This window comes from Onychostoma macrolepis, chromosome 20 (genome assembly GCF_012432095.1).
Source record: "Onychostoma macrolepis isolate SWU-2019 chromosome 20, ASM1243209v1, whole genome shotgun sequence".
NCBI classification, from domain to species: domain Eukaryota; kingdom Metazoa; phylum Chordata; class Actinopteri; order Cypriniformes; family Cyprinidae; genus Onychostoma; species Onychostoma macrolepis.
Genome location: NC_081174.1, coordinates 31023636 through 31038695, shown reverse-complemented (window position 1 = coordinate 31038695; position 15060 = coordinate 31023636). Strand labels below are relative to the sequence as shown.

General features: G+C 35.4%; 1 protein-coding gene across 1 annotated transcript in view; it reads right to left on the bottom strand.

The window, feature by feature from the left end:
* The window catches only part of pak6b (p21 protein (Cdc42/Rac)-activated kinase 6b), a 21442-nt gene extending 7679 nt beyond the window's left edge, over window positions 1–13763 (bottom strand). Inside the window, exons 1-4 of the mRNA XM_058756984.1 lie at window positions 13489–13763; window positions 10431–10985; window positions 4323–4805; window positions 1027–1160 (exon numbers count right to left, since the gene is read on the bottom strand). Coding sequence (XP_058612967.1) covers window positions 1027–1160; window positions 4323–4805; window positions 10431–10985; window positions 13489–13755 — 1439 coding nt within the window. The 5' untranslated portion in view covers window positions 13756–13763. The remainder of the gene's footprint in view (window positions 1–1026; window positions 1161–4322; window positions 4806–10430; window positions 10986–13488) is intronic.
* Between the last annotated feature and the right edge of the window lie 1297 nt (window positions 13764–15060).

The following is a 15060-nucleotide window of genomic DNA, read 5'->3' as shown; positions in this document are numbered from 1 at the left end:
GCTGAAAATACAGCTGCGCATCACAGAAATAAATTACAGTTTAATATAGATTCACATAGAAAATGGTTATTTTAAACTGTAAAAAAATATTTCAAATTTTTTACTGTATATTTTTTGATCAAATAAATGCATAAAATAAAAGCATTAAAACAATCTTACCAACCCCAAACTTTTTGAACACTACTGCATGTTTATCGTGAATATTTGTATAATGCATTACATTTCACAACATATTCACATTGCATTTTTGCATAAAGTATTGCAGGAACTATTACACAAAGTCTGCAATCTAATCTGACTTCATCGCAGGCGTTTAATGCTTGATGTAAGAGGTTTAGAATGAAGAATGTGTGAAGATGAATAAAGAGCTGTAAGAAGAAACCAGTTTCCAGATTGTTATGTAACTCTTTGCTTACAGCAGGCAGAAAAAACCCTGTTGTTTTTGCTTTAGTGAAGCTTGTTCAGACACCATCTGGGAGAAGATCTTAACTGTGCAGCAGAAGAATTTAGCAAATGTTTTTCATGGATTGATGTTAACAGCAGCACCTCTACACCGTCTGAATCACTTCAGTATGATTTCAGGTGAAAATGATGCATCTGATCACTCAGTAAAGTCCTTTACCTCTCATCAATAACCAGTGTTGGGGGTAACGCATTACAAGTAACGCGAGTTAAGTAATCAGATTACTTTTTGAAATAACTAGTAAAGTAACGCATTACTTTTTAATTTACATTTGAGTTACTTTTTCTTTTTGGTGTGAAAGGGCTTTTACATTAGCTATAAATAGAACTTCTTATATTAAAAATAAACAATAAAGCCCTGCTCAAATTTAAAATGTAACTCAAAAGTAATGTAAGACATTACTTTCCATAAAAAGTAACTAAGTAACATAATTAGTTACTTTTTTAGGGAGTAACGCAATATTGTAATGCATTACTTTTAAAAGTAACTTTCCCCAACACTGTCAATAACATATGATCTGAGGAATCATTCATGCTCATTATATGTAAAAAACAGTTTCTGACCTGGTTTCTGAGACGATGTTGGTCAGAGCGCCGCCCTGCAGGTACTCCATGATGACCCAGAGCTCTTCACCCACCAAAGCACTCTTGTACATCTCCACCACGTTTTTATGCCTGTAATCTCGCATGATAACCACCTGTGTGTAAAGACATCCAGAAATCATTTTTATAATATTAATACTATATATATATATATATATATATATATATATATATATATATATATATTAGTGCTGTCAATCGATTAAAAAATTAATTAATTAATCACACATTTTTCTGAAATTAATCGCGATTAATCGTTTTAAAAGTTTTTAAATATACTTTTATATTGCAATAATTTCACATTCAATCTTCAAATTAATGTACAAACTAAATAAAGACAGTATATATTTTTAATATTTGTTTAATGGCATCTTTTTTTCATGACTGAAGGCCAGCACTGATATCAATTAATACTGATTTCTCTATAAAATTGCCCCCATATTTACCTATTGACTACAACCATTCAACATTACAGTATAATTGAGAGATATCAATTTTAACATTTATTAGACTTTCAAAAAATAACTTGACTCTTAAACTTAAAACAATCTTCACATAAACCCATTATTATAAACATCATATTTACCTGTGCCTTTCAGCAGAAATATACAGAAATTGAAACTGAAGTTATCAAACACTATAAATACTAAATTAAATATAGATGAATCCTTAAAGCTATAAAAGTTATTTTTCTTTGTCCTTTGATGAACAGACATCGCATGCCGCTGCTGAACATGACGCAGATCTGACACGCATCGTATTTTCTCTCAACTCTCATCACCTTTTCTGACACACTTCAGGTCTTAAAGTCTCTATTAATGAGCTGACGAGTTGAATCAGGTGTGTTAGATGAGGGAGACAGTGCTGGGCTGCTCCAGGACAGTTTTGAAAACCATTTTAGAGACATGTTCTTAAATGTGAGTATATATGAATATAAATTTATATATAATTATAAGTTAGTTTTAAATGTTATATATATATATATATATATATATATATATATATATATATATATATATATATATATATATATATATATATATATATATGCATACATATATGTGACTCTGGACCACAAAGCCAGTCTTAAGTGTCAATTCTTTCAAAACTGAGATTTCTAAATCATCTGAAAGCTGAATAAATAAGCTTTCCATTGATGTATGGAATCTGGAATCTGAGGGTGCAAAAAATCAAAATTTTAAACTTTTAAAGTCCAAATGAAGATCTTAGCAATGCATATTACTAATCAAAATGAAGTTTTGATATATTTACGGTAGGAAATTTACAAAATATCTTCATGGAACATGATCTTTACTTAATATCCTAATTATTTTTGGCATAAAATAAAAATTTTGACCCATACAATGTATTGTTGGCTATTGCTACAAATATACCCCAGCGACTTAAGACTGGTTTTGTGCTCCAGGGTCACATATATATATATATATATATATATATATATATATACTGTATATATGTGTGTGTGTGTGTGTGTGTGTATGTATATATATATATATATATATATATATATATACAGTTGTGCTCAAAATTATTCATACCCTTGGTAAATATGATCAAAGAAGGCTGTGAAAATAACTCCGCATTGTTTATCCATTTGATCTTTCATTCAAAAATGTTTAAAAATCTAACCTTTTTTTTTTTTTTTTTGCTTAAATTAAAAGTAAAAGTCAGGGAAAATCACATTATGAAATGAATATTTTTCTCTAGTACACAATGGCAACAATTATTGGTACCCCTAAATAAGTCTTATGATTGAAATATCTCTGAAGTATATTCCCATTCATATTTGCATTTTTTAATCACAACAGGGTGATTATGAACATGAAATTATCCAGCCATGGCTTCCTGTTCCACAGGATTATAAATATGAGGAACACAAAGCCCAAATTCCCTTAATCATCATCACAATGAGAAAAACCAAAGAATATATTTCTGATGTGCAGCAAAAGATGATTGAGCTTCACAAATTAGTGAAGTGGCTTTAAGAAAAGAGCTAAAGCAATAAAAATTCCCATTTCCACCATCAGGGCAATAATTAAGAATTTCCAATCAACATAAAATGTTATGAATCTGCCTGGAAGAGGACGTGTGTCTATATCGTCCTAATGCACGGTGAGGAGGAGAGTTTGAGAGACTAAAGACTTCACAGCTGGAGAATTGCAAAAAATAGTTGAGTCTCTGGGTCAGAAAACCTTAAAAAAATAGTCAAACAGCAGCTACATCAGCACGTGTTGTTTGGGAGGGTTTCAAGAACAATTCTCCTCGCTCATCCAAACACAAACTCCAGCATATTCAGTTATCAGACACGACTGGAACTTCAAATGGGACTGGCTTCTATGGTCAGATGAAACTAAAAAATGAGCTTTTTAGCAGCAAACACTCAAGATGAAATATACTGCTGTATTTTTGATTTTTGATGTTGTGGGCCTATATTTCTGCTGGAGGTCCTGGACATCTTGTTTAGACGCATGGCATCATGGAGTCTATCAAATACCAACAGATAAAAAATCATTAAGTGACTCTGTTAGAAATCTTATAATGGGCCATGTTTGGATCTTGCAACCGGACAATAATCCAAACACAAACCTCAAAAACAACACAAAAATGGGTCACTGAGCACAAAACCAAGCTTCTGCTGGTCATTCCAGTCCTCTGACCTGAACCCTGTAGAACATGAGTGACCTGAAGAGAAGAAGCTGTGAATCTAAAGGGTCTGGAGTGATTCTGGATGAAGGAATGGTCTCTGATCTCTCGTCAGGTGTCTCTAACCTCATCAGGCATTATAGGAGAACATTTAGAGCTGTTAAACTGGCAAATGGAGGCTTCAAAAACTATTGAATAAAAGGGTGCCGTTAATTGTGGCCAATGTGTATTAGAGAAAAACATTTATTTCATAATGATATTTTAAATTCTTATTATTCAATGAAATTTTTGTGATTTTTTTAAATTAAAGATTAACAATGCAGATTAATTTTCACAGCCTTTTTAAATCATATTTACCAAGGGTATGAATAATTCTGAGCACAGCTGTATATATATATGTACGTGTTTGTCAGTTGACATGTGCCTCATGAGCATCGGCTCTGCTTATTTGCGACTACACTAATTTGTGCTGAGCTTGGTATATTGCGTGAGAAATTTCCACACTGTTTTGGAATTGCGCTCTCGTGCTAATTTGCCCTGTTTAGTAAGTCTGGCACTAAATGTGTTGTGAATGACAGATGAGATGCTCATACTTCATTGAAGAGCAGTTCTCTCCTCTGCTGCTTCCGGAGGTCCATCATCTTGACGGCAACCTGCCGCCCGCTGTGCTTCTCTCGGGCGATGCACACCACGCCCGTGGAGCCCTCGCCGATCTTCACGAAGTTCTCCAGATACAAGCGAGGATCGCCGTTGTCCACCACCATCTGCAGCGCGGCTCTGAACTGCTGGTGGGTGACTCCGGGCATCTCGGGGCCGCTGCTGGGCGTCTGGGCCGCTCTGAGGCTGGGAGACGAGGCTCCGCCGGGGGCCGCGGGCGAGCCGGTCGGAGCGGGTCTGGGCTGAGACGGGCTGTCCTGCGTCAGAGGAACCGAGGCTGGAGTCTCAGGGGTTTGGATGGGAGACATCAGGTCGCTGGAGGAACGCCGTGTGTTTTGATGGTTGATTACTCCTGGGTCTGGTTTATGACTGCTAGTGCCGTTGGGTTTGTAAATGGCTGGGAAACTCGGTGAATTCACCTGTATTAAAGGAAAAGATGAAGTATTTTAAGTAGTGCTGTCAAATGATTAATCACAATTAATCGCATTAATAAATGCATGAATGTGTGTGTATTTATATATATATACAGTGGGGCAAAAAGTATTTAGTCAGCCACCAATTGTGCAAGTTCTCCCACTTAAAAAGATGAGCAAGGCCTGTAATTTTCATCATAGGTATACTTCAACTATGAGAGACAAAATGAGGAAAAAAATTATTAGAAAATGGAAGACATACAAGACCACTGATAATCTCCTCGATCTGGGGCTCCACGCAAGATCTCACCCGTGGGGTCAAAATGATCACAAGAACTGTGAGCAAAAATCCCAGAACCACACGGGGACCTAGTGAATGACCTGCAGAGAGCTGGGACCAAAGTAACAAAGGCTACCATCAGTAACACACTGCGCCGCCAGGGACTCAAATCCTGCAGTGCCAGACGTGTCCCCCTGCTTAAGCCAGTACATGTCCGGCCCATCTGAAGTTTGCTAGAGAGCATTTGGATGATCCAGAAGAGGATTGGGAGAATGTCATATGGTCAGATGAAACCAAAATAGAACTTTTTGGTAAAAACTCAACTTGTCGTGTTTGGAGGAGAAAGAATGCTGAGTTGCATCCAAAGAACACCATACCTACTGTGAAGCATGGGGTGGAAACATCATGCTTTGGGGCTGTTTTTCTGCAAAGGGACCAGGACGACTGATCCGTGTAAACGAAAGAATGAATGGGGCCATGTATCGTGAGATTTTGAGTGAAAACCTCCTTCCATCAGCAAGGGCATTGAAGATGAAACGTGGCTGGGTCTTTCAGCATGACAATGATCCCAAACACACCGCCCGGCAACGAAGGAGTGGCTTCGTAAGAAATTTTTGTGATTTTTTAAATTAAAGATCAAAAGGATTAACAATGCAGATTAATTTTCACAGCCTTTTAAATCATATTTACCAAGGGTATGAATAATTCTGAGCACAGCTGTATATATATATGTACGTGTTTGTCAGTTGACATGTGCCTGATGAGCATCGGCTCTGCTTATTTGCGACTACACTAATTTGTGCTGAGCTTGGTATATTGCGTGAGAAATTTCCACACTGTTTTGGAATTGCGCTCTCGTGCTAATTTGCCCTGTTTAGTAAGTCTGGCCCTAAATGTGTTGTGAATGACAGATGAGATGCTCATACTTCATTGAAGAGCAGTTCTCTCCTCTGCTGCTTCCGGAGGTCCATCATCTTGACGGCAACCTGCCGCCCGCTGTGCTTCTCTCGGGCGATGCACACCACGCCCGTGGAGCCCTCGCCGATCTTCACGAAGTTCTCCAGATACAAGCGAGGATCGCCGTTGTCCACCACCATCTGCAGCGCGGCTCTGAACTGCTGGTGGGTGACTCCGGGCATCTCGGGGCCGCTGCTGGGCGTCTGGGCGCTCTGAGGCTGGGAGGCGAGGCTCCGCCGGGGCCGCGGGCGAGCCGGTCGGAGCGGGTCTGGGCTGAGACGGGCTGTCCTGCGTCAGAGGAACCGAGGCTGGAGTCTCAGGGGTTTGGATGGGAGACATCAGGTCGCTGGAGGAACGCCGTGTGTTTTGATGGTTGATTACTCCTGGGTCTGGTTTATGACTGCTAGTGCCGTTGGGTTTGTAAATGGCTGGGAAACTCGGTGAATTCACCTGTATTAAAGGAAAAGATGAAGTATTTTAAGTAGTGCTGTCAAATGATTAATCACAATTAATCGCATTAATAAATGCATGAATGTGTGTGTATTTATATATATATACAGTGGGGCAAAAAAGTATTTAGTCAGCCACCAATTGTGCAAGTTCTCCCACTTAAAAAGATGAGCAAGGCCTGTAATTTTCATCATAGGTATACTTCAACTATGAGAGACAAAATGAGGAAAAAATTATTAGAAAATGGAAGACATACAAGACCACTGATAATCTCCCTCGATCTGGGGCTCCACGCAAGATCTCACCCGTGGGGTCAAAATGATCACAAGAACTGTGAGCAAAAATCCCAGAACCACACGGGGACCTAGTGAATGACCTGCAGAGAGCTGGGACCAAAGTAACAAAGGCTACCATCAGTAACACACTGCGCCGCCAGGGACTCAAATCCTGCAGTGCCAGACGTGTCCCCTGCTGAAGCCAGTACATGTCCGGCCCATCTGAAGTTTGCTAGAGAGCATTTGGATGATCCAGAAGAGGATTGGGAGAATGTCATATGGTCAGATGAAACCAAAATAGAACTTTTGGTAAAACTCAACTTGTCGTGTTTGGAGGAGAAAGAATGCTGAGTTGCATCCAAAGAACACCATACCTACTGTGAAGCATGGGGTGGAAACATCATGCTTTGGGGCTGTTTTTCTGCAAAGGGACCAGGACGACTGATCCGTGTAAACGAAAGAATGAATGGGGCCATGTATCGTGAGATTTTGAGTGAAAACCTCCTTCCATCAGCAAGGGCATTGAAGATGAAACGTGGCTGGGTCTTTCAGCATGACAATGATCCCAAACACACCGCCTGGCAACGAAGGAGTGGCTTCAGAAGAAGCATTTCAAGGTCCTGGGTGGCTAACCAGTCTCAGATCTCAACCCCATCGAAAATCTTGAAAGTGTTGCCCAGCGACAGCCCCAAAACATTACTGCTCTAGAGGAGATCTGCATGGAGGAATGGGCCAAAATACCAGCAACAGTGTGTGAAGACTTACAGAAAACATTTGACCTCCGTCATTGCCGACAAAGGGTATATAACAAAGTATTGAGATGAAATTTTGTTATTGACCAAATACTTATTTTCCACCATAATTTGCAAATAAATTCTTTAAAAATCCTACAATGTGATTTTCTGGATTTTTTTTTCTCATTTTGTCTCTCATAGTTGAGGTATACCTATGATGAAAATTACAGGCCTCTCTCATCTTTTTAAGTGGGAGAACTTGCACAATTGGTGGCTGACTAAATACTTTTTTGCCCCACTGTATATAATAAATATACACAGTACACACACATATATTATGTAAACAAAAACTTTTATTTTGGATTAATCGTTTGACATCACAAGTTTTCCAGACAGATGTAGGAAGTAGCTTATTACTCTAGAATAATATTAAAAGAATATTCTATGTTTAGAATAGAGCTGTCAAACAATTAATCGCGATTAATTGCATCCAAAATAAAAGTTTTTGTTTACATAGTATTTGTGTATGTACTGTGTATGTTTATTATGTATATATATATAAATACACACACATTCATGTATATATTTAAGAAAAATATGTTACGTTTATATATTAAATATATGTATATATAATATACATTTTATGAATATAAATATATACATGTAAATATTTTTAAATATTAGATGATAACTTTTAATGAACATTAGAAATGTTGCTTTGGCTAAAAAAACTAAAACTGCTTTGTACTAAAATGAAAACTAAATAAATAAAACTAAAATAAATTAAATAAAAATTAATTACAGTGCAACAGAAATATTTAATATTTAATGTATATAATAAATATATACAATATTAAATGTTTTTATATTAAGAACTATGTAAAAACTAATATAAATGACAAGCAGCACATAAAATGTATAAAACAAACTAAAATTAAAAAGAAAATTGTTCATTCAAAATTCAAAATGTTAGTAATATATATAATTCAAATCTATCTGTTTTTAATTATATAATATATAATAAAATTATATAATATATAATAAAAATAAATAATATAATGATTTTTAATTCAAATAAAAATGTAATTTAATTTTAATTACAAGATATAATATAGTGATATTCTTTTAAATTAAATAATTATATGTGGCTGTACTTATTTTGCATGTATGCATTTGCCAGACACTTTTATTCAAATCAACATACTTTGCATTTAAGGTATATATTTTATAAAGTCATGTAATCCCTGGGAATTGAACCCATGACCTTCATGTTGTTAAAGCTACAGGTACGTTTATTTTAGTGCAATGCATTGCTGTAAAGGTGAATTTTTGCGTCTTTTTTTTTTTTTTTTAACAGAGGGCTGAGTTAAAATGATTTTATATAGCAGTTGACAGCATGTCAAAGATATAGATAAACAGCATAAATTATACATGATATCACACTGCAATGCATTTCACTGCATAGATTTTCCAGTGATACAATTCTATTCCTAACATTATCATTAAATAATTATTAAATAGTCACTAGATAGATGAATTTCACTAAAACATCCAGATCTTATTTCACTCCAAAATCAAAAGAAAAAATGTAATTATTTGCTTGAAAAATTATATATATCTTTTGCATTATTTGCAAAACTTAACCACGATTTTGTGATAATTATACAAAAATATCAGGGAAAATATTGTGTGTGCATAGAATTTCAGTGAAGATATACATATTTTCCATGATAAGTAATTTTCAACCATGATTAGGCTCAGCTTGTATTAAACCCAGAGAAATCTGTTTAAGATGTTCTTTATCTTTTTACAGTTATGAACAAACGTTCTTCCAGTAATGTTAATAGAGTGTTCGCTCAGAGTTATCTGGTTCTAAAAACATTAGCACAAAAACAAAGGAATTAAAAAAAGTTTTATTTGTGCAATACTTTAGTCATAAACAGTTTTTTTAAATGTAGCTACTTTTCAGAACATTCTGAGAACCTTCAAAAGTAACATTCTGTAACGTTTTGCAACAATTCTAAAACGGAATGTTCCGTTAACATTCAAATGACCAAGAAAGAACACTTTTAAAACATTTTAAAATCTGGATGTTCAGAGAACATTCAAAAATAACCTTTTAGGAACAAATATTTTTGGTATTTATATTTAGGCTTAAATATTTATATTTAAAGAGATAGGTTGAAAGTTTGTATTAGATTGATTCATTTTAAATTAAATTAAACAGTAGGCCTTCATCAAAAAAAAAAAAAAAGGAACACACACACACACACACACACACACACACACGTTTGTTTCTGTGAATTGTGGGGACTTTCCATAGACTTCTATTACTTTTATACTGACCAAACAATATTTAACCCTAAACCTACCCCTTACAGAAAACCTGTTTACATTCTTACACTTTCAGATAAACATCATTTACTATTTTTACTCATTTTTTCCCTCACACATATGTGACCCTGAACCATAAAACCAGTCATAACTGTCAATTTTTAGAAATTGAGATTTATATATCATCTGAAAGCTGAATAAATACGCTTTCCATTGATGTATGGTTTGTTGGACAATATTTGTCTGAGATACAACTATTTGAAAATCTGGAATCTGAGGGTGCAAAAAAATCTAAATATTGAGAAAATCTCCTTTAAAGTTGTTCAAATGAATTCTTAGCAATGCATATTACTAATCAAAAATGAAGTTTTGATACATTTACGGTAGGAAATTTACTAAATATCTTCATGGAACATGATCTTAATATCCTAATGATTTTTGGCATAAAAGAAAAATTGATAATTTTGACCCATACAGTGTATTTTTGGGTCTTAAGACTGGTTTTGTGGTCCAGGGTCACACACACACACACACAATTATATATATATATATATCCTAATGGAAATGCAAGAAAAATGTTTTTAGAAAATATGTTTTTTACCTTGAAGTTGTATGTGGACTGAGGCCTCCTCGGCGTCTCTATCTTGGGCTGATCTGAGTTCAGTCTCGCTCCGTTGTTTTCGCTGTAGGTGCTGTAGAGACACGATACGGGCCTCTGGTTGGGTTTACCGTCTGTTTGATCAATTCCAGGCCCTTCAGGAGCAGTTCTAGGTGCTAGTAAAATGTCCCGGGGCATCAGCACTGGCTGTCCCATGAACATAGATTTGGCTCTCGGTCGTGGCTCAGTGGAGTTTATGGTGTAGCTGTTCTTGGATTCGGACGGTGGGCTTCCGCTCTCGCTCTGGACCGGTCGGGATCTCGAGCGCCAGTCTGACCCCGGCTGCCTGTTCCTCCGTTTGGCCTCATTGAGCTCCTGATATTCATAAGTCTCTCCTTCGGCTACCTCACCCAGACGGCCCAGAGACTGGGCTCTTTTCCTTAAAGACGGGCTGGTTCTCCTTAACGAGTTCGAGCTTGTAACAGAGAGTCGATTCATCTGAGCGATCGCTGCAGAAATGTAGTCCTCATGTCCGATGAAACTGCCACGAACGATCCTCTGGAAGAGAGAATTCAACAAGATGTCAACACTGACTCTATTATGACTCAAATGTGTCTCTGCATCAGTGTCTCAGCAATGGATGCTCTGCAGTGAATGGGTGCCGTCAGAATGAGAGTCTGATAAAAACATCACAATAATCCACAGCACTCCAGTCCATCAGTTAACATCTGGAGAAGACAAAAGCTGACACAAATCCAGCATTAAGACGAGTCCATAATAACGCTTCCTCCGGTGAAAAAGTATTCTGGTCTGAATCAGGAGAGAAATCTGCAGATCAAGCAGCGTTTACAAGCCAAAACAGCTCTAAACAAGTTTAAAACTTTGTAATGCTGGATTTGTCTCAGCTTTTGTCTTCTCCAGATGTTAACTGATGGACTGGAGTGGTGTGGATTATTGTGATGTTTTTATCAGACTCTCATTCTGACGGCACCCATTCACTGCAGAGCATCCATTGCTGAGACACTGATGCAGAGACACATTTCTACAAACCTGATGAAGAAACAAACTCATCCTAGCTGCACACTCAGATCAGTGTCATATGCAGGAAACAGATGCAATTATATAATGCGCATGATGCATGACAGCTTTAATTACACCAGTGCACTTCGTGCTTCACATTCCTGCTCGGCAAACTGGGAAACTTTAGCCAGCGGGAACAACGACGTGCCTCTCAGATGAAGATGGTGCTTCATCACTCAGTTACCAAAAATCCAGTTACAGATACAGTTTGATTGACAGCTGATAGATCTTTATACTTTATATTTAATTAGGGGATGTTTGTCCCCAGGACTGTTTTAAAAAAAAAAAAAAATTTTATTATAAGTTTTACCTGATGTTTTGATTTAATTGCCATGAAAATAATGGCAATAACTTTTGGAAATAATGCAAAAAATACATATTTTGTAATGCATTTTTTTTTTGTCTAGAAATATGATCTAGACATGTTTTTGTGAAATTAACCTAGTGACTATTTATATAATAATTACATAATAATGTTAAAAATAGAGTTGTATTAATATACAATATATCTATGCAGTGAAACTTTTTGCAATATATCAACTATATAATGCTTGCCTATTTTTGATACATAATAAAAAATAATGTCAAAAAACAATAATGAATTAAAGTTTTGCAGATAATTCAAAAATATATAAAATTTTCTTAAGCAATAAGTTCTTTTCTTTCTTTCTTTCTTCATGCATGCATAAAATATGAACTGGAAATGTTTTTGTGAGATTCACCTAGTGAACATATAACAAATAATATTATTGTTAAAAATAGCATTGTATTGCTGAAATAATATTTTTTTGCTTTAGTGTCATTAAAAAAAACATCAATTAATTTGGCTAGAATTTAGTGATCTGGACATAAGAAAGCAATACATATCATGATGATTATGATGATGAAATCATTATATAACAGCAGTGTTTAGCAGGTCTGTCAGGTCCTAATTAACGGATAGAAACGCTTAGTGTCACCATATGAAAACATTTGTACGGTGTTTCTGATACGTGAGAACCCTGGGGAAATATGACAAAGACGTTGGCTTAGATATAGACCAAACCTCCCTCTACAGAACCTGTTTAACAGAGACACACGATTATTTACAACTGCAGCTGCATACATGAACCTGAAACACTTTCTCAGGGAAAAGTCCTTTCTTTGTGTGACGTTTTTAAAGAAATTACAGTAGGTGCTGCAAGGAGTATGCCTCAATCACATTTGTTTTTGGTCATACATTGTCAGAAAATGTCACTTAGTTTTGCAAATAATGCAAAAAATGCAATATATATATAAAATATATGCATTAAATTCCATAAATAGTATTGTATTACAGGAATTTCTTTGCAGTCAAATGCAATGCACTGTACTATCAACTATATGTTTTTTGCCTGATATTTTTAATTCATTGTAAAAATAAGGCTAAGTTTTGCAAATAATGTGAAAAATTTAAAAATTTCTTGAATTCTTCATTTTCAAGTGAAATGTGATTTGAAAATATTTTTTATGGGATTCACCTATAGCAACTATATAATGATTACTTAATAATATAATTTTATTACAAGAATATACAATTTACCCATGCAGTGAAATTATATGCACTATAATTTCAACTCTATCATTTTTTTAAATATTTTACTTAATTTTCATAAAAACAATCTTAATAATAAAGTTCTGCAGATAATGCATATATACATATATATATATAGTTAATTTTGAATCTGGACATGTTTTCGTGAGATTCATCTAGAGATTATATATAATAATTCTATAATTAAAAATATAACTATTATTCAGTGTAATTTATTTATTATATTTTTGCTTAATTGTAATAAAAATAATTTTACTCAGTTTTAATAATTAATTAATTTTTTTTAAATTTTATTTTATACTGTAGTTTAACATGACTGCATGCATTCAACAAATACATAACAAAATTGCATGCAAAAAAAGATCCAATGCAAACCCTTTTCGAGTTTGGATACTGAAGGAGCTTTACCTTCTGCGGTTTGAGCTGCACCCGCGTGACGCTGGAGGGATCCACCACAGGTTTGGGTCTCCGGAGCGTGTCTATGAGGCTTTGCCATTGAGGCGGCAGACCCACGAAACAGCCCTGCACCGGGTCGAAGGACGTGTGCACCCTGTGCTCGAAGTTCCTAGGAGTGGAGATCTCCAGCCTCCTCTTCTTCTTCTTCTTCCTCTGGAACATCCTGACAGCCTGCTGGAAACAAGAGTCTGTCCCATCATAACACCACAACAGAGCCATGCGCTCGCCTTGAGAACACACAACAGCCTGACTGAAGAAGAGGCGGAGACAGACGAGGCCAGAGCTGTCAATCTGACACCTGAGGACACGCCCCTTTCCTGAAGCAGGTCAGAAACACACTTAAACCTGGGACTGAGAGCGTCCTCCTGTAACACGGATACTAAAGTGAGACGGTCGTAGATCGAGTCTGGCCGGTTATTCACTAATGCATATTTAGTGAACCATGAGAAACTAGCTATTAGAGAGTGGATCGATATTGCTGTGGGTCAACCACATTATTCCCGTATATTGGATTTCCCAAGCCTGTGGGAAGGAAAAACCTATAAAGAGAGCTTTATAAACCTAGAAAGCCACTGTTTCATATTTTATAAGCCTCAAACTTTGCTGTCAATCCAGTAAAAGCTCTTTTAGTGTAATTGTAGAAGCGTCTCGTCTCAAATCTGGACTGATTTTGATCAAGTAAGCGTCAGAATAACTGCAGTCATGTCTCCAGATGAACACTTACTGAAGCAGCTCAGCTTTACTTGATTCTCCATCAATCATTTTCTAGAAACATCAGTGCGTCTCAAATCTGATCATCAGGATCTTCTGAGGAGCTTTACTTTCACTGTTCCTCAGCGGAGGAATGATCTTCATCTCACATCTTCTGAGGAGCTTTATTCCTTCATCTCTCCATCAGCATTGCATTATATGTACATCTCATCTTACTGAGACATATTACTGGAGATAACCACTGATATTTACATCATTTTATGTCAGTATCTGTTATAAAGATCTCATTGATTTACATCACAAGTTATTAAAATTTTATCTTACTTTTTGTCTATATAAATTGTCACAAATACAAATGCAAAATAAATAAAATAAATATAAATAATGACTAAATGAAATAAATCATATTAAGTTAATTAAACAATTAAAATTTAATTTAAAATTAAATTATATTATTATTTATAATAATTATTTTATTTTATTCTTTTGACTTTATATAATAATAGATAGAATTGTATAACTGGAATATACAAAATATACAATATATCTATGCAGTGAAATGCTTTGCACTAATATCAGCTATATTTTTTGCCTGATATTTTTGCTTAATTGTCATACAATGCAAAAAGTCATCTTTAAATTATTTTTTCTCTGATTTTGGAGTGAAATATGATCTAGATGTGATTTTGTGAAATTCACCATTCTGGAGGCTACATATAATAATTACATCATAATGTTAAAAATAGAATTGTATATCACATCACTGTAATGTTTTTGTCATTTAGAGTCTCTGAATAAAACTGAGCGGTGTTT